General features: G+C 48.9%; 2 protein-coding genes across 11 annotated transcripts in view; one reads left to right on the top strand and one right to left on the bottom strand.

The window, feature by feature from the left end:
• Positions 1-2,777: 2,777 nt before the first annotated feature.
• On the bottom strand, positions 2,778-8,110 carry JMJD4 (jumonji domain containing 4). Of its 3 annotated transcripts, none has more exons than XM_060092655.1 (6): positions 7,604-8,110; positions 7,182-7,347; positions 4,985-5,110; positions 4,361-4,628; positions 3,634-3,780; positions 2,778-3,186 (listed from the first exon to the last, which is right to left on the bottom strand). In XM_060092655.1, the coding sequence occupies exons 1-6, from the start codon at positions 7,866-7,868 to the stop codon at positions 2,884-2,886; spliced, it is 1,275 nt and encodes a 424-aa protein (XP_059948638.1). In that variant the 5' UTR covers positions 7,869-8,110; the 3' UTR covers positions 2,778-2,883. The 3 variants fall into 3 exon arrangements, with proteins under 3 accessions (XP_059948638.1, XP_059948640.1, XP_059948639.1); XM_060092657.1 differs by having other exon boundaries at positions 2,778-2,940; XM_060092656.1 differs by having other exon boundaries at positions 4,361-4,592.
• Positions 8,111-8,314: 204 nt separating this feature from the next.
• Positions 8,315-22,154, top strand: part of SNAP47 (synaptosome associated protein 47) — a 103,171-nt gene continuing 89,331 nt past the window's right edge. For 5 of the 8 annotated variants that reach the window (XR_009531521.1, XR_009531523.1, XR_009531520.1 and 2 more), the window contains exons 1-2: positions 8,344-8,483; positions 18,795-19,339. Coding sequence is in view for 2 of the 8 variants with exons in the window: in XM_060095010.1 (XP_059950993.1) it covers positions 18,840-19,339 (500 nt within the window). In the remaining 6 variants the exon portion in view is untranslated. Of the gene's footprint in view, positions 8,484-11,232; positions 11,353-18,794; positions 19,340-22,154 lie in introns of all 8 variants that reach the window. The other 3 variants (XR_009531524.1, XR_009531525.1, XM_060095012.1) reach the window with 3 other exon arrangements.

Here is a 22,154-nt window from a genome sequence, read left to right as displayed (position 1 = left end):
TCCTCTGACTTCAGAATTCCTTTTCCTACTTATTTCTTATCCAGGGGAAAGATTTGTGATGCAGAGTTTAGGCCTCTAGCTGGGTGTCATTCTATAAGCATCCCTGCAATGCCCTGTATAATTGTTTTAACCCAGAAATGCCCTAGATGGCCCCCAGTCCACCATCAGGTACACTGATCAGGTACATCAGGTCACTCCTTTCTGGCTGGGGCCTGATGAATGTACTTTGGTTATGTCAAGGGGATGTCAACCTTTCATGTCGGAAGGGCTGAAAGATGCAGCCTGATAAGCAGGGGAGGAGGTGTACCACCAGGACCAACAATCCATGGGCAGCAGAGACACAGCTCTACCAATTAAACACTAGAGTGCTTCCAATCTGGGTGGGAAACACACACTGCCCTGCACTCACCTGAGTGCCCTCCTGGGGCTTCCCCCAGGATTGGAAGCTAAAGGGCTAATGCCAGGCATAGGGAGGGAGCCCCTGGGACCCTTTACAGACTTCAGCCTGCACCCTGTCACCTATGTTCAGTAACATCCCCTAAATATACAGCCTATAAAGGCAAGAGACAGATGAAATGCAGGGCAGTTCCGAGTTACTCTTTCCTCTGGGACGGCTCTGTCACTCAGACACAGAGCAGGGCTCACCTCTGCCAGGCCCTAAGTGACTTGTGCAAGTGACTGTTGAACGCAAGTGGAAGTGCAAGAAGCGGACACAGAATAGAGCAAAATGGAGCAAATGATGGTTGAACTACAGATAGCGATTGCAAAGGAGTTGATTATTGATGGCTTAGTGGGATTTGGATGGTGCAGAATGTGCAAGGGAAGATTGATAAGTTGACAGCAACGTGCTAAAGAGTAGTTGTTTTGCAGTGAGTGTGCAAGCACTGACTGTTAAATGGCACTCAGTGGCTGTACAGGAGGGGAAGCTGGAGGAATAGTGAAGAGCAGTTGATAACATGGCCCCAGGGAGTATTCAGTGACTCTTGCAGTGGGCGCAACAAGACGTTGTTGAAGAGCACACAGTGGGTGTGTGAGAATAGAAAATGTGATGGTGAGCATGGGAGGAGCAATTGTTAAATGCTGCAAGAGTGTGCTGGAGTGAAAGTGGGACGCACATGCATAGATTGGCTGTTGAACTGCACATGGCGAGTGTGTAAACAGTGACTGAGTGGCAAAGAGGTGTGCAAAGTGTGAAGTCAAATGGGAACGACAGTCATTGGCTTTTGAATTGCACAGTGAGTGAGCAAGGAGACACTGGTCAATGTCCTAAGAAGTGGGCACTGGATGAAGCAGAGTGACCAGTGAATATGCGGGGAGTGATTACAATGGTCCATTTTATGGGCCAGTGTGGTCAGGTCATGGTGCACAGTTGTTTGGCTAAATGCCAGCGTCTGGATGTTGCTGTGAACTCAACAGACTTTAAGCAGATTACCTTCCATAATGTGGGTGGGCCTCATCGAATCAGTTGAAGATCTTAAGAGCAAAGGACTTAGGTTTCCCAAAGAAGCACTTCTGCCTCTAGACTGCAACACAGAAACCCTGCCTGAGTTTCCAGCCTTCAGACTCAAGACGGCAAGGTCAACTCTTCCCTGGGTCTCCAGGCTATCCTGCAGATTTAACAATCAACAGCCCTTAACACCTCTCTTTCTACACATATTCTATTGGTCCCATTTCTCTGGAGAATCCTGAAACTCTGACTATTGGGTGTAATATAGGTGTGCAAGAAGTGGAAACTGGATAGTACATACAAGTGCAAAGAGTCTGCAATGACAAAAAATTCTGGACAGGGCAGAATGAGTGCACAAAGAGTCGTTGCTGAATCAAACACTGTTTGCAAAGTGACTTTAGATGGTGGATAGTGGGTGTTCAATGAGTTGAAGTAGTATACGGTGCAGAACAGGTGTATGAAGTGTGGAAGAGGCCCAGGTTCCAGCTGGCCTTTTGGGTCCTACCTGGCCTGCAGGGAGACCTTGGGCAAGGCCCTCTCCCTCACTGGGTATGCAGCTGCCAGGGTGGGCTTAGAGTCCCTGAAGGGGAAAGGTGGTGCTGTAGCAAGCAGGAGGGGATAAACTCACTGGTGCTTTGCCTTGCCCTACTGCCAGCAGGGCCCAAGTGGCACGTCAACGATGTACCTATGACACTTGGGGGGCTTGCATGAAGGACAGCACATGAGGCCTAGAGTCCTGACCAAGAGACATCTTTGGCTCAGGATCCTGCTGGGGAGGAGGTGAGCACAGGTGGTTCTAGTGTGGGATAGAGACACAGGCCTTTGGTCTTGGGGCTGCCTTGGACCCCAGTGTCTCCACCTTACACTGAGGGTCTTGCTCCAGTGGGAGATGTGTGGACTCACGCAGGGATGTGGTGCTACTGCAGAGGGGGCCCTGCCAGACGAGCCAGCTGCCCTGCACTGCTGAGGATGGGAGGCCTGTCAGCTTGGATGCTGGCCTTTGCTGAGGGAAGGCTGGGGGAGTGGGGGGAGAAGAAAACCTAGCCACATGCCACCCCCACTCCTGAGTCCCCAGCACATTCCCAGCCTCCTTGCCGTGGGTCCAAATGACCAACACCTCCCCATGCACCACCCCTCACCGGATCCAGTTCCCAGTCCTGGCCGGGCCTCACGAAGACAAGGAGCCTGGACCCTCTGGACAGGCATCAGAGCCCCAGGGATGCCAACAGACAGCCAGGACATGTCAGACCCCAAAGAGCAGGAATTGTGCCTGGGACGCCGAGGTGACAGTTCAACAGGGAGGTGACACATCCCAGGCCACAAAGGAGGACAGAGCTTTATTTCCAGAAGGGACCCTAGCACAGGGTGACTGCCTTCCACACTGGTGCCTCCAGGGTCCCCCAAGGATGTGCTGCACCCGATCCTTGCAGCATGCACTAAAGCGATGTGGTGGCGGCCACAGCCTCCTCCAGCTGCTGTAGGAGTTCCTCTGGCTGTGGTGAGAATGCACTGGTGTCCACTCTCTGGAAGTCAGGGTGGGCCACCACGGACTCCAGCACCTCAGCTATGCGGCCAATGTCAAAAGCGGCCTGCTGGGGGTCCAGCCTGGTGCCCTTGCCGCCCTCCACCTTGCCAGGACCCATCCCCTTCGCCAGGAGGAGAAGCCTCCTTTCAGCAACGACCTTAAGGAAGTGATAAAATTCCTCGAAATTAATCCCGGAGCAGGACTTCATGATGACCTGGGCCAGAAAGGAACAACCAGTGAGCTGCTGCTCACTCACAGCTCTCGGCAAGTTCTGCTGACCCTGCATCGGATCTAGGCTACAAAGGGCCCTGAGACACAGTCCAGTCCTCGAGGATGGAGACACCTGGGGGCCAGCCAGTGATCAAATGGGTCTGAGTCCTGCAGCCTGGAAGCCCCAGAACCCTCACTCACATAGGTAGGCCTGGTTGCCACCAGGCCCCCAAAACTACAGATCTGACCTTAGAGACCACACCCTCCCTTAAGACTGCAGGCTGTCCTGGGGCTTTTCCATACCCTCCCCCCACTGATGCCCTGGGCCAGGTGAGCACCCTCTTGCCCTTGACTGTGGTCCTGGTCCAGGTGAGCCCCCTACCAATCCCCCCACTATAGCCCTGGTGAGCCTCATCCTGTGCCCCCCTCCTGCTCAGACCAGTTGTCCCACCTGGCAGTGGTGGTGCCAGTCGGGCATGCTGTCCCTCCACTCAGTGATCTCCTGCTGCACGGCACAGAGCTCTTGCTGCAGGAAATGCCACATGTTGGCCAGGTTACAGCCGTTGACCCAGTTGTGGTTGATGGAGATGGTGTCCTCCTGGAAGGGGTAGGGCACAGGCTGTCCCCGTTAGCCCACAGGGGGCACCGTCCCCTCCCCATCCTGAGGTCCTCTCAGCCTTCCTCAGCTCGGAGGAGCTGCTTCCATCTCCCAATGGGAGCCAGCAGAGAAGAGGGAGCTGGGATGATTTGAATCCACAATTAGCCCAGAATGGGGCTCCGTAAGGGCTGGGACAACACCACAGTGTGTGGACCCCTTGCCCACTGTTGCCCAGGAAAGCAACATGGGAGGGAGGGAAAGAGGCTGGGGGCCCTCAGCAGTGCTGCATGCAGGGAACAAACATAGCCACACGTAGTACCAGCCTTGCCCGTGGCCTGCCCCCTCCCATACCCAGGCTCTCCCAGAGGGACAGCCTGCCCGCTCTATGGGATCAGGGCGGGTGGGCTCGGCCCTCTCTCTGCAGGAACGCATTTAGGAAGGTGCTGAGGGCAAGAAGAGCTGCTGAGCAGGCCAAGGGGCACAGGTGAATGGGGGTAAGAGTCAGCTCAGTGGAGCCCTGTGGCCTGTCTCCCTGACCCATCTGGGCCACAGCACATGGGGTAGGGAGTGACCAGCATACCAGGTTGTGGACTTGATGGTGCCACCCACTGGGCACAAACACCATCTCGCCTGCCTCCTGTGTGACCTCCAGTGGTGGGCTACAGTGATCTCGCATGGGGTGTAGGCGGCTATCCAGGAGTGTGGGGGAGGTCACGTCGTAGGGCAGGCTACCGTGGCAATCCCGCAGGGCTTCTTCTTGCCCCGGTGGGAAGAAGAACCACTTTTTCCTCCCGCAGATGTTGACAGACCAGCTGAAGGAGCGGAAAATGTCAGCATGGAACGGCGACCTGTGCAAGAGCTTCTGTTGGTGCTGTGTGGCTTGGATGTGGGCTTTGCTTCTTCTGAGTAGACTGGCCAGGCTCAGAGGCCTCAGTGGTCCCCAGCTCTCACACCTGGCCTGTGAGCCAGGTGGGAGGGCCAAACCTCCCCCACCCCAGAACATCACACAGGAGGTGCATGAGCTCTTTCCACAGAAGAAAGAGGTAAGTGGGCTTAGAAATGACAGACCTGGCAGCCGACTCCATTACCTGGCTAATAGGAATCTCTGAGAGGCTCTGGGCAAGAGGTGACACACCAGCATGAAGGTTCAGGAGTGACCAGGGACAGGGTGTAGGATGGTGGGTGGGAGTAGACAGGCGGTTACCAGGTGCCGGTGGGCCCCATGTAGATGAAGCGGTAGTCATCCACGTCCAGGGCATCCCAGTACTCGTTGAGCCAGTCAGATGAGAAGTATATGGGCAGGGTGAACACGCCCTCCGCCGAGGAGTCCCTTTAGAAAACGGCATGAAGCTACAGCAGAAGTGGCTACAAGCCAACCTCCTGGCACCCACGTCCTGAGTGCATGAAATATCATGAGAGCTTTGAAATTATGTGAATGACCCTGACCTGCCTTCCAGAGTCAGCACCAACCACCAGAAGTGGGGCCACCTCAGACCACCCAGCGATAGTCCAGCCGCCAGATGACCACAGCCCCAAGTGGCCCTAGCTGATCCCTGCCCAAACAACTGAACCAGAGTTGTAAGCAGATGAAATGGCTTTTGGGGTGCTGTGACACAGCCTAGACTACTTGTACAGGCAGTGACCTAGATGTTCCTGGCCGCTCCCACACCCATTCCAGGATTTCAGCTTCTGGCTGAGCTGGGGTTTAAATGCATCATCTGCATCGTGCTGGTTTCCCGAATTTAGGGGCCTCCTCCACTTTTTTAACCACACCAGTGACCTTGATTCTGCTGAGCAGATTCAAAGCCACAAGCCCAGGCATGAGGATAGCCCAGGTACACGGAGGTCCTTTTCAACCCCTCACTCCCCTGGATCCATCCCCACAACCCAACCAATGGGCTCCCAAACAGAGGAGCATTCTAAACCAGCCCAAGGGAGAGTGCAGTTCTACCAACAACATGGTCGCACAACACTCTTGGTCAGAGGCCATGACAGGGGAGAGCCTTAGTAGTACCAAACCACCAGTAGTTCCCCAAAACACCATGCAGGTCCCTCCGCTGCCATGCCTTTGTACAGTGACAGACTCCTGCTTATCGTTCAAAACCCTGCTCAGATATCACCTCCCCTGTGGCTACCCCTGCATGCCTGATCCAGGCCTTCCTTTGTTCTTTTTATTTTTGGGTTGCCAAGGAAAACACAAGACACTTCCTCAAGACTGAATTTCAAATCAACAGTGAACAAGTTTCTAGGATAAGTATGCCCCTTGTAATACCTGGGACATACTTATACCCAAAAAACTACTCGTTGCTTATCTGAAGCACAAATTCACAGTGCACGAGTGTCTGAATCTATGAGTCCATCTGTGCTGTTGGAATATGAGTCCGTGAAGTCTAGGACCAGAGTCTGGTTGCATCTTAATGACTGTCTGCCGGGCCAGGTCTCTCTGACAAGTAAGAAGCTGTATGGCAGACAGTACCAAGGGCAAACTTTGAGCAGGATGCTGGTGCCCTTCATGTACTCTTGGATTGCTCTTGGGAATCACAAGGGCCTGAATTTTTTTTTTTTTTTTTTTTTTGCGTCTTAGTTCCTGCATCAGCAAAACAAGAATTCCACTGTTCACTCATTCATTAAATGAGCACCTGATCTGTGCGAGGGCCCTGTGCTAGATGGCGGGGGTCTGACTAGGGCCTCCTCTCTGCTTGTGAAAAGCACACCCCTGGCAGGGCTACAAAACCTGAGGACCACCTCAGAGAGTGGGAAGGCCAGCAGAAGGGGTGGGGCTGCCCACAAGAGCTAGGCGTTTCTCAGAGCACATCCTTTGAGCTCCCCAGGTGGAAGAAGCATGTGGTGAGTGGCAACAGATCTCGGAAGGCCTTATTAAAGAGTTGGCATTGCTTGTTAGTGATGGAGATTTTAAATGGGTGGGGCACAGTCCTGCTGGAAAGCTCACTTGGACTTTAGCAGTGGGGTGCAGGACTTGAGGCGGGGCAGCTAGTCTGGAGACTGGCAACAGCCAAGGTGGATGATAACAGGCCTGACTTGGAGAAGTAGGTCTGGACAGGGGAGGCTGGTCCCAGGGGCATCTGAGAGGACAGGCAAAGGCTGGATGCTGCCAGTTAGATGGAGATGAAGCCGACAAGCATGGTTCTCGGCAAATGTGACAAAGATGAGGTGGGTAACCATAGCCCATCTGTGCCTCTGCCAGGCCCACATTCCTCATAGCAACCAAGCCTGTGCAGGCATGGTAAGATGGCCATGATTGGAGAGAATGACACTTCCCACCAGGCCGAGGAAAGTGGGTTACATTCCGAACTGGGGAAAAGATGAGTTCCTCCGTGTGCAGCCAGGGCTCACACAGAACTGAAAAGCAGTGCTGTGGCCAGTGCTCCAGGCTCCTTTACCTGCACAGATGCCAGTCTTTGAGATAGAGACAGCCCCGTGAAGAGGAGTAGTTTCCCTGAATGTACTCTTTCCAGTAGCTGATGTAGTCTCTGAGGGGCATGTGTTCTTTGGGGTTGGAGTTGTATTCCCGGACCCCACAATTTGCAACGGGTACAACCACGTCTCCTGAAAGGAAAGGGTCAGGGACAAGACTTTTCTGAGAGTCCTCCAGCCTGTCAATCCTCCCTGACCCTGCCCGCCCTCCAACTCATTGCTACACCGTCTCCAGGTGAATTCTTCTGGGGAGTGACTCATGCCTTGCCTCCCTCAAGCCCTCTGTGGCTGTCCTCACTTGCGCCCTCCCTCACAGTCCGACCTAAGGGCCTAGTCCTGTGTTTGCACTCCATGCTGTTCTTGCCCGGGGCACTCGCGCTGTCCTTACCATAGTTCTGAAGCAGATAATCGAAGTTGGGCTTTCCGCTGGGTGTCACCCAGAGCCTCCTGCTGCCCCAGCCCTCGGTGAAGGCGCTGGAGAAAACACAGGGTAAGTTAGGGAGCAGGTAACCCTTGAAGAAGTCGGCGTAGGAAAAGGAGTCCGGCTTCTCGATGAAGTCCACGCGGTCCAGTTTCGGGCAGACCCTGCGGGGGAGACACTCCTCGAGGCCTCGGAAGTGGCTCTCGGCGAACACGCGCGCCTCCCTGTCCATCCCGGGCCAGGTTCAGCGTCCCTGGCGTGCGGGATGCGTGGGGTGGGAGTCTGCCGGGGGGATCTGGAGGGCTGCCGGGAACAGGGCGGGGCTCGGGGGGTTGTGGGTCGGAGGAGCTGCCGGGCACAAGGAGGGCTGCGGGGCGGTCACAGAGGCTGCGCGGAGTCGGAGGGGCTGCTGGGGACGGAATGCTCCTGGAGGCCCAGAATCCGGCTTCCGGATTCCCACTTCTCTGCTCTTTAAACAGGGAGGTGAAAAAGGAAGTATTTGCTAAACCTACTTCCGGAGTACACGCTCTGAGCACCCGCGGCTCACAGCCCCGCGCCGGCCAGAGCGAAACCGGCGAGGTACAGACACTCATAGCCGCGGTCGCCCCGGAGCACTCGAGCGGAACCTAGAGCCCGCGGTCTAAGTTCCTGCCCGAGCCTGAAACACGGTGAGCCAGTTCTTGGGCGCATGCTCGCTGCATGCTACGGCCCTCACCCGGCGCAGGCATAGGAACGGCCCACGGCACAGTCCTCCCAGCTCCCGGTCCCCCGCCCCGCGCGGCTTCAGAGATTGTTGAACGGTGTCGGCCTCGGGTCTTGTCGGCTTCGCGCCTCCCCCGCGACTCAGGTAAGGCGTGTCTCCAGTCTGCAGCTGGGCCTGTGCTCTTCCGTCAGGGTCCCTCCTAACGCTACCGCCGAAGTGAGGACTCCTCCTCTTTCCAATGCTCCAAGGACTACGGAAGGTGGTGGGATGTGGGCTGGGCTAACAGAGAGGCACAAGGGCCAAAGGTGGGGTCTTGAGGGTTGGTGGGTGTCTAAGGGGATGCTGGGTACCTGGAGGGGATGCTGGGGGACTAGGGCGATGGTGGAGGCCTAGGGGGATGATGAGGACTTGGAAGGAATGCGGTAACTTGCCTGTGATGGTGGGACCTGGTGGGGATGCTCGGAGACTAGGGAGGTGCTGAGGGCCTAGGGCGATGCTGGGGACCCGGAGGAAATGCTGTGGACTAGGAGAAGATGGTGGGACCTGAAGGGCATGGTGGGGACCTGGAGGCATGCTGGGGGACGAGAGCGATGGTGGGGACCTGGAGGGGATGCTGGGGGAATAGGGTGGGTCTGAAGTGAAGGTGTGGGGGGATCAAGTGTGGGGATATGAGGCTGTGCACACCAGCAGACCTGAAATGGGAGACATCAAAGAGGAACTTGGGTGGGGGTGACACGTCAGGGTCTCAGCATGTTGGAGAAATAGATGTCCTTCCTACCCATATCAATATGGAAAGGAAGAAAACAGTTTCATTACTGTATGAGCAGATTACATGCATGTAAGGCATCTTCAAGAGAGTACAGAGCTGGGCAGAACGTCACACATTTTACACACAAGGAAGTAGAAGAATGAACTGTTAAGACCTCTCTCATCTCCTTGAGGGAAAAATAGATGCACCTGTGTAGTCTGCAGCTGATGAGAGACTCCTGCCTCAGTTCTGGAGCTCCATGTTTACTTCTCTGAGTCAGCAGGTGGTGACTGTGCCCTGTAAAATCTGAACACTGAGTTTGTTTCATTCCTGACGAAAGGAAACACTCAAAGGACAGGGAAGGGGCAACTTCTTCCCCTTTGTTAAACAGTGAAGATGTAATCTCATTTATTTACCCTTATAGATGGCATAAGTGAGATCCTGGGGATATGAGGGCTCTGAGCTTTGGAGCGGGGCTTGAGGGGGGACTCTTTCCAAGGGGTATGAAGCTTATGCAGAAGGTGAACAGTGAGGACGGGAAGTGGGGAAAGGCAGAGATGGGGAGGACTAGGAAGAAAGTGAGTTAGGGAGAGTCTGAAGTCCAGGTATAGGAGGGGTCTAAAGTGGGAGCTGAGAACATGGGCAAGATGTTGGAGTGGAGAGTTCGTTGCAAGCAGAGCAATGTGTGGGGTTGTGTGATTCTGTGTGCACTGTGTTCCCTTCCCAGTCTGTCTCATTGTACCTCATATGGTCAAGCTGTGGAATTCTTCATTGGGCCAGTGTTGGGCAGAAAGTTAGAATGCACTGGGAAGTTAAAATGGAGAAAAAGTGTCACCCTTGAGCATTTTTTTGTTTCTTGATATAGAGTTATCCTTCCAGGCATGCACTCATTCATTCATTTTTTTTCTCTTTATCCCTCCCTGTACACACACACACGCACACCCACAAACACAGTCTCTCTTTCTATTTTATATGGATGTAAGTTTATATATGTAAGCTTTTGCTGCTTTTAACTTTTTAAAAAAGATTAACAGATGTCAATTTCTTGCCACATATTGACCAGATGTTCCTTAATTATTTGGTTTTAGTTGTGAGTGCAGATCATGGAAGGCAAATAGAAAAAGTGTGGGAAGCAGAATGTTCATAATTGTCTAAAGAACTGGGAAATATGGCTCAAAGTTTGCCTCACAGGGGAAATATGAAGTTCCGATAGACATTGCCTGGGAAGAATCCCAGGATTCCAGCTTCTGAAGCTCTGTGGTTGAGACTAAGTTTCATAAGAAAGGGGACTCTTTAGGCCAGCAGGTCCACATGCTCCCCAGGATTGTTGGGGCAACTGAACCAGTAACTCAGGGTAGGAGAGAAGGTCTCCTTTCTTGAGCATTTGCCCTGGGCCAGGCATTTTGTCCTGTATTTCCCCTAGTTCACATGATGGCTCGCTGGTGTTGACAGTATTATCACAACTGTACGCATGAGGCCCTGACATAACTAGTGAGAACAGGGGACTGGAACACAGGTCTGTGTCCCTCCAAGGCCACTAGACAGCAGCCCTGGCATCACTTGGGAACTGGTGGGAAATGCACATTCTTGGGCCCCACCCAGACCTGACTCAGAATCTGGGAGCAGGGTACTGCTCTAAGCCTTGTCACATCTCAGTGACACACCCCACAGAGGGCCAGAAAGAAAAATGGCAGGAGTGGAGTTTAAAAGTTAGCATTTTGTAGGAGATGCAGTGGGAATAACATAAAATCCTAGTTGTCTGCTCTGAGAGGTTAGAAAGATAGCACGTACCATGTGAATAGGCTATGTTATTGTAATTAAACAAACACCCCCAAACCTCCCCGGTTGAAAGTGGGAGCCTCTGAGGAGCAGGAGGTGAAGGTAATGGAAAAGACTGGCCACCGGTGCCTGGAGACACTGCTCCCAGTGTTCTGACTCTAAGCCTTCTTGTGGTCAGGAGTTATTGGAAGGTGTATAAAATGTTGCTTGGTCTGTTACTTTGGAAATTAACTAAAAATAGGATGTTTACTTGATACTGAGTCTACTCCAGGACACAGTTCTGATGGAAGTGCTAAAAGAGATCCATTATACTAATTGCAGTGTGTTAATAAGTTCAGTCCCTGTGACCATTCATTTCTTCCCCAGGAGCATCACTGTGTGGATTAGTCTCAAAGACTCTTGAGGTACCTTGCCATGACCTCTTCTCCATAATTCAGCAGGCATGTTGTGTTTTCACTGGAAGATGTGGGTTCCAGTTTACAGCAGGTGAGGACCAAATAAGAACTGCGTGAACTTAGCATAGAGTGAAAACCTAGTTCAGCAGATAGAGGGAAGAAAACTGTCCACAGTGGACACAGTTAATGATTTCACATCATGTGATTTGCGGTTCACTCAACACATATTTAGTGGGTTCCTGTGATGCACCAGCATTGTGCACAAGGCACCCTCCTTGTAATGTTTGCCTTCTCCATTGTTTTGACTGAGTTGGTCAACATGTAAGCACATTCACAGGCTTTTTGGAATTATGGTGAGTGCTGTGGTTGGTGAGTGCTGTGGTTGGTGAAGGGGCAAGGATGCCACTGGAGCAGAGACCTGGAGAGTGAGGTAGAGTTGGCTGTTCAGAGTCCCAGGAGCAGCAGGTGGGGAGCCTGAGACAGGAACAGAGCAGAGCAGGGAGAGGGTGTGGGCTGGGCCGTGAGGCTGTAGTTAGGTAGTAAAGCCTACATGACCTGGGTGGCGACTTTGGACTTTACTCGAGGTACATGGGGAAGGATTTCGGCAGAAGAATGATATTTTCTAATTTTGTTTTATGACTGTCACATTGGCTGCTGGCTAGAGAACGGGTAGTCGGGGGCAAAGTGAAACCAGGAGGTCAGGTGGGAAGTTGTCCAGGAGAGTAATGACAGTGTTGCATAGTCGTGTGGCTGGGGGGATGGGGGGCGGTGCAGACGGCAGATGTGAGATACAACAGCCAAAACTTGCTGACAGATTGAGAGGGATGAGGAAGAGGGGATCCAGGAGAACTCACCTGGCAGTGCCTTCACTGAAATGCAGGAGCAGATGGAGGGGCTTGCTCAATTGCAGATGCCTGTTAGATGGTCAGGTGGAGATGCCCAGGCAGCACTCAAGTCACAGAGAGTCTGGACTGGAGAGGAAAGGTTGGCAGGCCAGGCAACAGCTGGAAGGTGATATTTAATGCCGTGAAACTGTGTTGACTCACTTAGAGAGTATTGATTAAGAGGACCAAGGTTGTGGCAGGGTCATTCCAGCATTTAGCAGTCAGGTGGAAGAGGAAGAATCAGCAGAGGAGACTGAAGACAGGCCCCAGGGGGTGGGAGACCAGGGGAGCATGGTATCCAGGAAACCAAGATGTAATGTGTCTCAGGAGTTGAGCAGGTGTGTTGGACAGAGGTTAGAACAGATGTGGGCTTTGCATTTGGCCACCTGGAGACCTGGACAGAGAAGTGTCAGTGAGTGGCAGGGACAGGAGCCTGTCTGGAGGGGGAGATTCCTGGCTGGTGGCTGGGGGGCAAGCACAGGGAAGCATTTGGAGTCTCTTGGAGGAGCAGTAAGTGGAGAGGACTGCAGGGATGTGGGGACGGTGTCTGTTTTAAGATGGTCTTAGAGCGTGAGTGTAAACTGATGAGATGATCTAGGACAGGTTGGTAAACTATGGCCCCTGGGCCAAGTCTGGCTACCACCTGTTTTATAAGTGAAGTTTTATTGGAACAGCCACACCCCTTTGTTTCTGTATTGTCACTGGCTGCTCTACTCTACAATGGCAGAATAGTTTAAGGGAGACCATGTGCTCACGAAGCCTAAAATACTTACTACCTGGCCCTTAGGAAAAAAAAAAAAAACATGCCCTTTCCTAGTGTTGAAGGGATGGAGACCAGACTAGAATCTGGTCTTTGAGGGAAGGAGTGGGGACACTGCTTCCCACAAACTGCGCACGGAGACCAGAGGAAAGGCAAAACACCCAGGGACAGGTGTGGTATCAGAGTCCTCAGCTGAGGGAGAGGGAGGGTGTGGGTGGGGTCATTCTAATGCACACGGGAATGTTGTTCTCACTTTGGCCCTTCCACTTAATCCTCATTTATTTTGTTCTGTTGGGAAAGCTGCCATGGAAATCTGTGGTAGGAAAAGTTGTGGCCACAGGTTTTTCCTTTTGCTTTTTCCTTGGTATTTGTCAAACCTGAGTACTTTTCTCATATTTCTTGTATTGGTACAATCATGAGAAGTGTTTTCGTTCTTCTCTTAATTTTTTTTTTCCTCTAACTTTTCTCTCTTTTTGAATTTTAGAATAATTTAGAGCTGATATTGTCCTTGGGCCTTTTAGTTATTTTCATGGTTAAACAGAGGCCCAGAAGATGAAATAGCTTTTCCACAGTCATAAAGTTTGTCGCAGAGCTGGAGTTGGAACTACAGCAGGGTTCCTTGGATGCTGTAATGCCAGACTCAGTAATTCTTCGGGGAATTTGTGCATAATCTCACTCAGTGCTCAAGGAATACCTCTCAGAGTACACATTCAGGAATGACAGCTCGGGTCAGGCAATTGTTAATATACATTCAATTTTCTTGCTAAATCAAAGTCTCAAAGTATGGGGAATAGCGGTAAACAAGATATGGCCCCTCCTTAACTCTCTTGGGGGTGTTTATGGCAGACAGGGGGTGGCCAGGTGGCAGGAGGCCCTTTTCAGCCAGGAGGACCAGAGTCTAGCTGGTTTCACATTGAGCGCATTGCAGTGACTGAGGCCAGAGGTACCTTGCCTCTGACATTTGTCTTGGACGTGGAAACACTGAAAACCATGGTTGATGGGGTTAGTAGTCCCTAATGCTGAGAGTAAAGACTTTTCTGTTATTCACATCTGAATAACTGCTGAGTGGCCTCACGGCAGGACAGTGCTAGCAGGTTGGGCAGGTGGCTCGCCGGGGACCTCACAGCTCTTGGGGGACTGTAGGTGTGTCCGTCATAAAAGCTGAAGGTCTACACATCCTTGCTTCCCTGTCCTGTGAGAAGCCCTAGTCCAGCGACACTCTGTAGTCTGTTTTATGTCTGTTTCAGGGTGGTCAGGTGAGTGTCCTTCTTACTAGGGAGAAAGGTCTGGTGAAGGCACTTTGGCTTTACAGTTCCTTTTGTCCAGAGTGAACCGTTGTTACAGAGGAAAGGCACCCTCCCAGCTGCTCTGCCCCGTGCACGGAGCCTCCACACAATCCCACTGCGTGCAGGGAGCTCACAGGGAAAGCCCCTAAAGAAGACGACACCAGTCTTCTGTACAGGAGGTCAGTTTTAAACACCTGAGATCTTCGTTAGCTTTCCAGCGACATAAGAGCACGGGTTTCCTGGATCCTTCACAGAGCCCTGCTGAGTTGGGAGTATGAGATTGTTTGTAGTGTTGAGATTCCCCTTGGTCTGGCATTCATCATCATGTTGCCTAAGAAGATGGATTCTTGGGTTTGTGTCTCCTTGGGGAAGTTTCTGACCCCATAAGCCTCAGGCTCCTCTGTGACTCAGAATGGTCATTCCTACTGACGCACAAGAAGGTGGCACCAGACCTGAGAGTGGAAAGTCTCTGCTTCTTCCTGCTCCAGCCCTGCTACATTCTTCAAGTAGGAGGCTTGCCTTCCTTATAGTCTTAATCTGCAGTAGTCTCTTCTAGAATGTTCTTTACCACTTACTGTTTTTGCAGTTCAGTGCAAGTATCTGCAGTCTAATTGTTGCTTATCTTTAACTGTATATGTTCTATCTCCTTATCCCTGTACCCTCTGGTCCCTGCACTGTATTGTATCTCCTTAAATATGGAGGTCCTAAGGCTATTACTTTTTCAGAATTGACACTCAGAGAAAACACTTGAAGATGCTAATACTCCTGAAAGAGTATTAGCCAAGCTATCAGTGGACTTTCAGAGCTTCTGCCATGATAGAGTTGTGCTCATTCATTTGTTGAATGAAGTGAGTTGGAGATGATCTCTGTGGTCCCTCCAGCGCTGACATCATTTTGTTGTGATGACAAAATTCTCATGCTTAATGTGGCAGCTTTCTTTTAGGTTTGTCCTAATTTTAGGTATTAGTAATTAGCAGAGCTGGTAAACTGGACTGATTTGTAGTACTGAGTAACAGGGCTTGATTGGCACATACGCATATCTGGGAAGTTTGGGTCAGCCCTTGCTACTGTGATTAAGAGAAGTTCTAGAGCATACTTGGGAAGTACTTCAATCTGATTAACATAGGAGTTAAATTTATTTCTCTTATAATGGAATCAAGTTGTTTGGCACTTCAATTTTGTGTACACTAGGCACATTCTTCCTTCTTTTTTTCTCCTCTTTTTCACTGTCATGTTTGTTTTTGTGACCAGGTGCTGATCAGGTGGTGAAAACTAATGAGACCAAATGACAGATTCTGGGTATGGTGATGTTTTAGCAGTCGTTAAAGAAATGGAATCAAGAGTAGACTCTTCACATGCCTAATAGATGAGCTGAGTTAGTTCTGTAAATATTCGTAGTATTCACAATGATTGTAATAACACCTATAGCATGTATTGGGTGCCAAGTACTCTTCTAAGCACCTTTCACGTTATCAGTTCAGTTAAGCCTTACAGCTGCAGTGTGGGATAGGTACAATTATTATCCCATTGACAGATCAGGAAGTAGAGGCAGTGGGGCTGAGTAGCCAGGGGTCCCACACAGATGAGTGGGAGTACCTGCCATTGTCCGTATGAAAGGTTTGTGCTGTAGTCTTCCAGCTGTGCTGCTACCTAAGGCAGTGATTTCAGATGTTTTTGAAATTGTAATGCCCAGCTGAAATTTAGTTTTGGTATATCTTTCATATGTACATTTATTATTAATTTTTAATAAAATTTTATATTATTACTAAATATTTAGTAAATCCTTCATTGAAGTATTAATGAAGAAAAGTGAACAAATCATAACAGAAAATGCACAAATCTTGAATTATCAGAAAATTAATACACCCAGGGCAAGAAATAGAACATTACCAGCACCACAGAGTCAAGGCCTCCTTTCTCCCCAGTTATAACCACCATTCTGACTCCTGTTTCTGAACTTTTCATGGACTTATTTTTAAAATGAATTAAAGTTTGGGGAAAGTTTTAATTCCCATAAGTCAAATAGAAGCATCCTAGGGTGTTATGAATTGATAGAGTCGATTTGTAGAGTTTGCTTCCTAAATATTTAGCTTAATAGAGATTCTCATATGAAGAACCCATACCCAAAGTAGAATGATCTTTGTGTTGCACATCACTGTTGGGGATTGTGAAGGGTCTGAGACTTTATTGCGGGTTGAAGAGTGAGCCTGTCATAGTTTTGTAGATGTGGCAGAAGAGAGGAGGTCCTCTGTCAGAGAGAAAGGGCCTGTTGTGCATGGCATAGCAGGATTCACATGTGCATCTGTTCCCCTTGCCCCCTACATTCTGAGGGCACAGGTAGATGCTGCATGTACCATGGGTTTGTGTCACAGCTTATGAGGGGATTGCTAGCAAATCTGCCCAACATTTGCCTCCAAGGGGACACTGACCTATTATCCTGGTCAGGAAACAGATCTTCTTTCACCCAGGAGGGAGACACTGTCCACAGTTACAAGGAAGATAGTCTGGGACAGTTTTTGGTACATAAAATTTTATGTCAGTTTTTGACATAAAATGTGGAGAAGCACCATGAAGAATTGCCTCCATAATGTCCATACCTTGTATGTGCAGTATTTAATTAAGCAGTAGGATGAGACCAGCCTGAGCACTGACCTCAGCTATGCTGAGGGTCACAGATGGACAGATACCATAAACCACGAGTGTCTGTTCTATTCATTCAGTCACAAAGTGTTTCCTGAGTTAGGATTATGAATAAAATAGTCATTGCCCTTTGAGAGCTTGCAGTCAAATAACAAGGGGTCATCCTACCATTTAACAGGTATAGTAAGTGTGCATAAGTTCCATACAGCCCCACAAGGGAGAGAGAGGGTGGGAGAGGCCGAGGGCTGGATGGGGCCTCTCTTACTCTGGAAAGAAGATTGCAGTGGCAGTGGGGGGGTGGTATTTTGGAGTACCAAAGGCAGGAGACCAATTAGACTGCCACTATAGTCCACTTAAGACTTCCTTACATTCCTTATCATGCCTACAACCCTATGAGCTTTGGGGTTTTGTTTGCATTAACATATTTCATATTTGATGATACATTGCCTAATCTCAAATCACTTTGTTTCTTCATAATTAGGAATCTCAATTCAATTCAGGTTCTTCAGGTGCAGGTACTGCCTTTTTTTTTTTTTGCTGTTCAGGCTTGTGGTGCTTGATGTGGCGTCTAGTACAGTAATTACATTGAAGAGTCTGAGTCTTTAGAATATAACTCAGTGAGGAAGTTTATAGAATTCCAGTGGACTCTAAGCTCCATGAGCCAAGGACTATGTCATTGTTGTTTCTTTTGTACTTGCAGCCCAGCATGGCATAGTGGGGGCTTAAAACTTGTTAACCAAATGCAGAGAATCCCTGTACCCATTCTGTGAAAGTCCACACGTTTCAATATTTTTAGAGATAATATTATGTCTTCTCCTATTTTTATAAGTGAAATCATGTCATAGTTAAACTCGTGTGTGTGTGTGTGTGTGTGTGCGTGCACACGTGCGTGCATGCATGCAAGAGAGAACGAGGATTTGAGGAAGGAGGGAAGGAAGGAAGGAAAGAAAGAAGGAAAGAAGGAGGAGAAAGGAAAGAAGAAACGCCATATTACAGGTGGACCTCTAATTGGAAGAGCATTGGATTAGGTATTACCCTGCCTGGTTCTAGCCATGTTAATATCATGAACTTGTGGTTTGACCTTGTACAAAGTCTTCATCTTTTCTTGGCCTTATATTCTTTATCTGTACAATGAGAAGGTTGGACTAAGTGTTCTACAAGGGTTGTTTCAAATCTGTCATTCATGACTTTTTAAAATGCATTGATAGGGAATTCCCTGGCAGTCCAGTGGTTAGGACTCCATACTCTCACTGCCGAGGGCCTGGGTTCAGTCCCTGGTCGGGGAACTAAGATCACACAAGCCGTGCAGCGTGTCCAAAAAAAAAGTGCATTGATAAGTGCAAATGGTACATAAGAATAGTACACCTTTGTTATGTATAACTATATAAAACTATATATAAAATATATATATATAATTATATAATTATGTAGAACCCTATAAAATTAGTTGGGATTACAAGAATAGAAAAGGTTGTCTGTAGGATTATTTTGTATATGAAACTAAGTAAATTTATAAAAATTTCAAAAGGAGAATGTTAGTTTAGAAACTTGTAGAGTGTGTAGTTGATAGGGGTCATCACAGCTGATGGTGTTCCTATGGAGAATCCTTGGGTGGTCGTTTCCAGTGATTTTCTTCTTTCAGTCACATCAGCTGTGGACCCTGGTCCCAATGGGGGTGCTCTGGTGAGTGAAGAGCCCCTGGGGACCTTGATGCTTGACCTTGGTCAAGCACAAGTCTGGCCCCAGCCCTTACCTCTCTGCTGAGTAGGGCAAGGTCTTCATCCTGCCTATCACAGGTGGTGTGAGAGTCCTTGCTAGGTGAGGACTTGGCCATGTGCTGGAGTCTCCAGTGTGCTTGGAATCCAGACCATACCCTTGCTGTCAGTGTCCTAGTGTCTCTAGTCCAAGTGTGATGTCCTATTTTAAGCTCATCTATCCACTAATTTGTCCCCCTCTCCTTCAGAGGCAGAGTGACCTTGGCCGTGGTACAAACCAACCTAGGAACCAGATGAGCAGAGACATCTGCGTCCACACCTGGCCATGCTCCTATTATTTAGAACTTGAGAAGCAATGGGTCCCTGGAAAACTTTCATTAACTTCTCTCTCACTAAAATTTATGACTGATAAAACTAGAGAAATTCTTGTCAACTTTCCCCTTTCTAGTATAATTGAGATCAAGAAAGAAGCTTCTCATTTTATCTTCAGTTCTATTACCATCCTGGAAAAGGACCACAACAAGCACTGGTTCAGTTCCTTGCAGCCTAGTCGAAATGTCGTTTTCAGCATCATCGAGCATTTCTGGAGAGAGATGCTGTTGTCCCAGTCAGGAGCTGCTGTTGAGGAATCATCCTCCCCCATGACCAAGGGGAAGGAGTTGACTGGTCTGATGGCCTGTACCCAGAAGCGTCTGGAAGACACAGCCAGAGTCCTCCACCATCAGGGCGAGCAGCTTGACAGTATCTCGAGAGGCCTGGACAAGATGGAATCTGACCTGGATGTGGCTGACAGGTAAACAAACACTCTAATCCTAACCTGACCTTTGGATGGCTGTGGTATAGTATCTTTTCCATCATCCTGTATTTATTACACATTCAGCCTTCTGAAAACACAAGCTGTGCCCCTGTTGTGGACAGTTACACTGGGCTGACTGCTGTGGGCGTGCAAGTAATGAGGGCCAGCGTTCGCTAAGTGTGCAGTATGTGCCAAGGACCGTTTTAAGTGTTGAAGGGGGATTACCTCACTGAATCAGCAGACAAGCCAAGAAGAGGGTGTTGGTCTTCATTTTACCCATGGGGAAACTGAGGCTGAGAGGCCGGGTAATTTGTTCAAGATCACACACACTAAGTTTGTTAGCGTAGTTTATCTTAATTTCTTTTCCGTAGCTGTAGAGCAGCAAGGTTTGAGCCAAAGCATTTTGGCTTCAGAAGCTGCCATCTTAGCCACTGCACTAGCCACTCTCAAACCTTCAGTCTTAGGGGCCACCCCACCCACCTTAAAAACTGAGGACCCAAAGAACTTCTGTTGATGTGGGTTATATATACCGATATGTACCATATTTTTTTAAAACTAAGAAATTAAATAATTATTTATTTAAAAAGTACAATGATAAATCCATGACCTAGTAACATAAATAACATTTTTTTAATGAAAAATAACTTTTATAAAGCAAAACGTGTAGTGAGAAGGGTGGCACTGTTTGAGATTTTTGTACCTCTCTTTAAAGTAAAGCTTAGCAGAAAACAGCTGGATTCTCATGCCTGCTTCTGCAGTCAGTCTGCTGTGATATCACAAGTCACATGGTCTCTGGAAACTCCACTCTACACTCATGAGAGAATGAGAGTAAAAAGCCAAATAGCCAAATAGTGTTGTGGTGTTGTATGAGGTGACTTTGACCTCCCAGACTCCTTTGGAGGGTCTCAAAAACCACATTTTGAGAAGCGCTGCACTGACTATAAGACATATAAAGTAAGTCAGGGATCTTAGAGTCTGGTAGGAATAACCTCTCCCCCATGTCTGGAATGGTTGCTTGAGAGCTCAGGATGAGGTGGCAGCCTCTCAGTGATGGGCCCTGAGTGTGGGCCCCCCGTCTCAGACCAGGGCTGCATGGCTGCTGTTTGTGAGACCCCTTGCCTCTGAGTGACCCCACTCTGCAGTTACCACCTGTTGCTATTTCTAAGCACTATGTGGTAAAGGTCATCGTGCTAGAGCTACAGGGAACAGGGCCCTGCATCTTATTCTTAGAGGGGGTGCTTATGGTGGTTGGGACGTAAGATCACCAGACCTTTGTGAGTTTTCCTCATGGGAACATGGCCAGACATTTTTCCACCCTCCCTTGCAGTTTGGGGTCTATATGACTGAGTTGTGGCAGAAGTGATGTAGGTCACTTGCAGGCCTAGTCTCTAAAAGCCCTGCTACCCAATCTCTAGTACTGTCTTCCCCTTTACCTGCTGGAATCCTCCAGGACTCGAAGGCCCTAGGACAGAAGCATTAGTTAGACAGAGTTTAGGGCCTCAAATGGCTTCCCAGAGCAGAATGCTGACCCCAGCCCTCAATTGGACTACAGTGTGAGCAAGAAATAATCCTCTATTGGGGCTAGGCCCTTAAGATTTTGGGAGTTGTTTGTTATAGCAGTCAGCCCTCGCAGAATAACACAACATTCCTGTAGGAAATTGAGACACCTATTAAATATCTTCAATACATAACAGGACATAGAGACCAGAGATTTAGAAGAATGTTCATTTGCACTGGAAATCAAAGAAATGCACACTAAAATAATGGAAATCTAGGTTTTAATGATCAAATTAGTAACAATTAAAAGTAAGAATACACAGTACCAACTGAGGATAGTGAATAAGCATTTTCATACACTGCTTATTAGGAATGACAATTGGTATAATCCTTTTGGAGAACAATTGGGTGGTTTGTAAATCTTCTTTTGACAAACAACAAAGTGAAAGGATGAATCTGAGGCTGGGAGAAAGTATTTGTGATACCTACCCATATCCCAACAAAGGATTAATACCCAGCTAGTTAAAGGCAAAATGAGAAAAAGGCAATTCAGCAGAAAGGTTAGTAAAGGCCGTTGACTGGAGTTTAGGCTAAGAAGCTACCATAACAGAGACCCAAAAATATTGTGGTTGAAATAAGCTAGACCTCCATATAGTGGTCCAGAGGAAGGTATTTATCCCAAGCAGATAGAAAGCTCTGCTTTAGGCCTTCACCTCCGGCTGCATGTTGGCTAGAAGGTCTCCTGTCTTATCACATGGCACCATCACTACATCAAAAGTTGCTGGTATCACTCATTCGCAGCCATTGGGAACGGGGAACAAAGAGGGAGGCCAGGGTACACAGCCTTGTCTTTAAGAAGGTGACCCCAAAGTTGCACATATTACTTCTGCTCATATCCTACTGGTAGGACTTAATCTCATAGTTACACCTAGGAACAAAGAAGCAGGGTAGTTGTGAGAGATTACTCAGGTATTCCATTATGGAAGGAAGAACAGGAAAATGGATACAAGGGATCATTAGTTGTCTCTGCCACAGTGTCTCACAAATGAGAAATCCCAGAAGACCAATGAAAAGGGAGTTTAGCATCCCTAGTGATTAGAGAAAGGTAAATTAAACCAACACATGTATTAGTTGGGTAACACCAGCTGTTGGTTAAGATGTGGGGTGATAAGAACTCTAATGTTTTTGTCAGAAATATGAAATGGTTCAGCCACTTAGGAGAGCAGTTGTCAATACCTAGTGAAGCCAGAGGTGCACAGACCCCATGACTGTGACCTTGCTCTTTCAGATGTGTATCTTAGGGAAACATTGGCAC

The sequence above is a fragment of the Mesoplodon densirostris genome, chromosome 3 (assembly GCF_025265405.1).
Source record: "Mesoplodon densirostris isolate mMesDen1 chromosome 3, mMesDen1 primary haplotype, whole genome shotgun sequence".
In the NCBI taxonomy this organism is placed as follows: domain Eukaryota; kingdom Metazoa; phylum Chordata; class Mammalia; order Artiodactyla; family Ziphiidae; genus Mesoplodon; species Mesoplodon densirostris.
The sequence above is the reverse complement of the archived record's forward strand: the minus strand, read 5'-3'. Positions and strand labels throughout refer to the sequence as shown.

What these genes read in the sequence shown, in the direction of transcription:
- JMJD4 (XM_060092655.1), bottom strand. Translation starts at nt 7,868, where the DNA reads ATGGACAGGGAGGCGCGCGTGTTCGCCGAGAGCCACTTCCGAGGCCTC. An exon ending in TTATCTGCTTCAGAACTATG is followed by an intron (nt 7,348 to 7,603) that starts GTAAGGACAGCG and finishes CTTTCCTTTCAG; the next exon opens with GAGACGTGGTTGTACCCGTT. An exon ending in ATGGGGCCCACCGGCACCTG is followed by an intron (nt 4,629 to 4,984) that starts GTAACCGCCTGT and finishes GCTCTTGCACAG; the next exon opens with GTCGCCGTTCCATGCTGACA.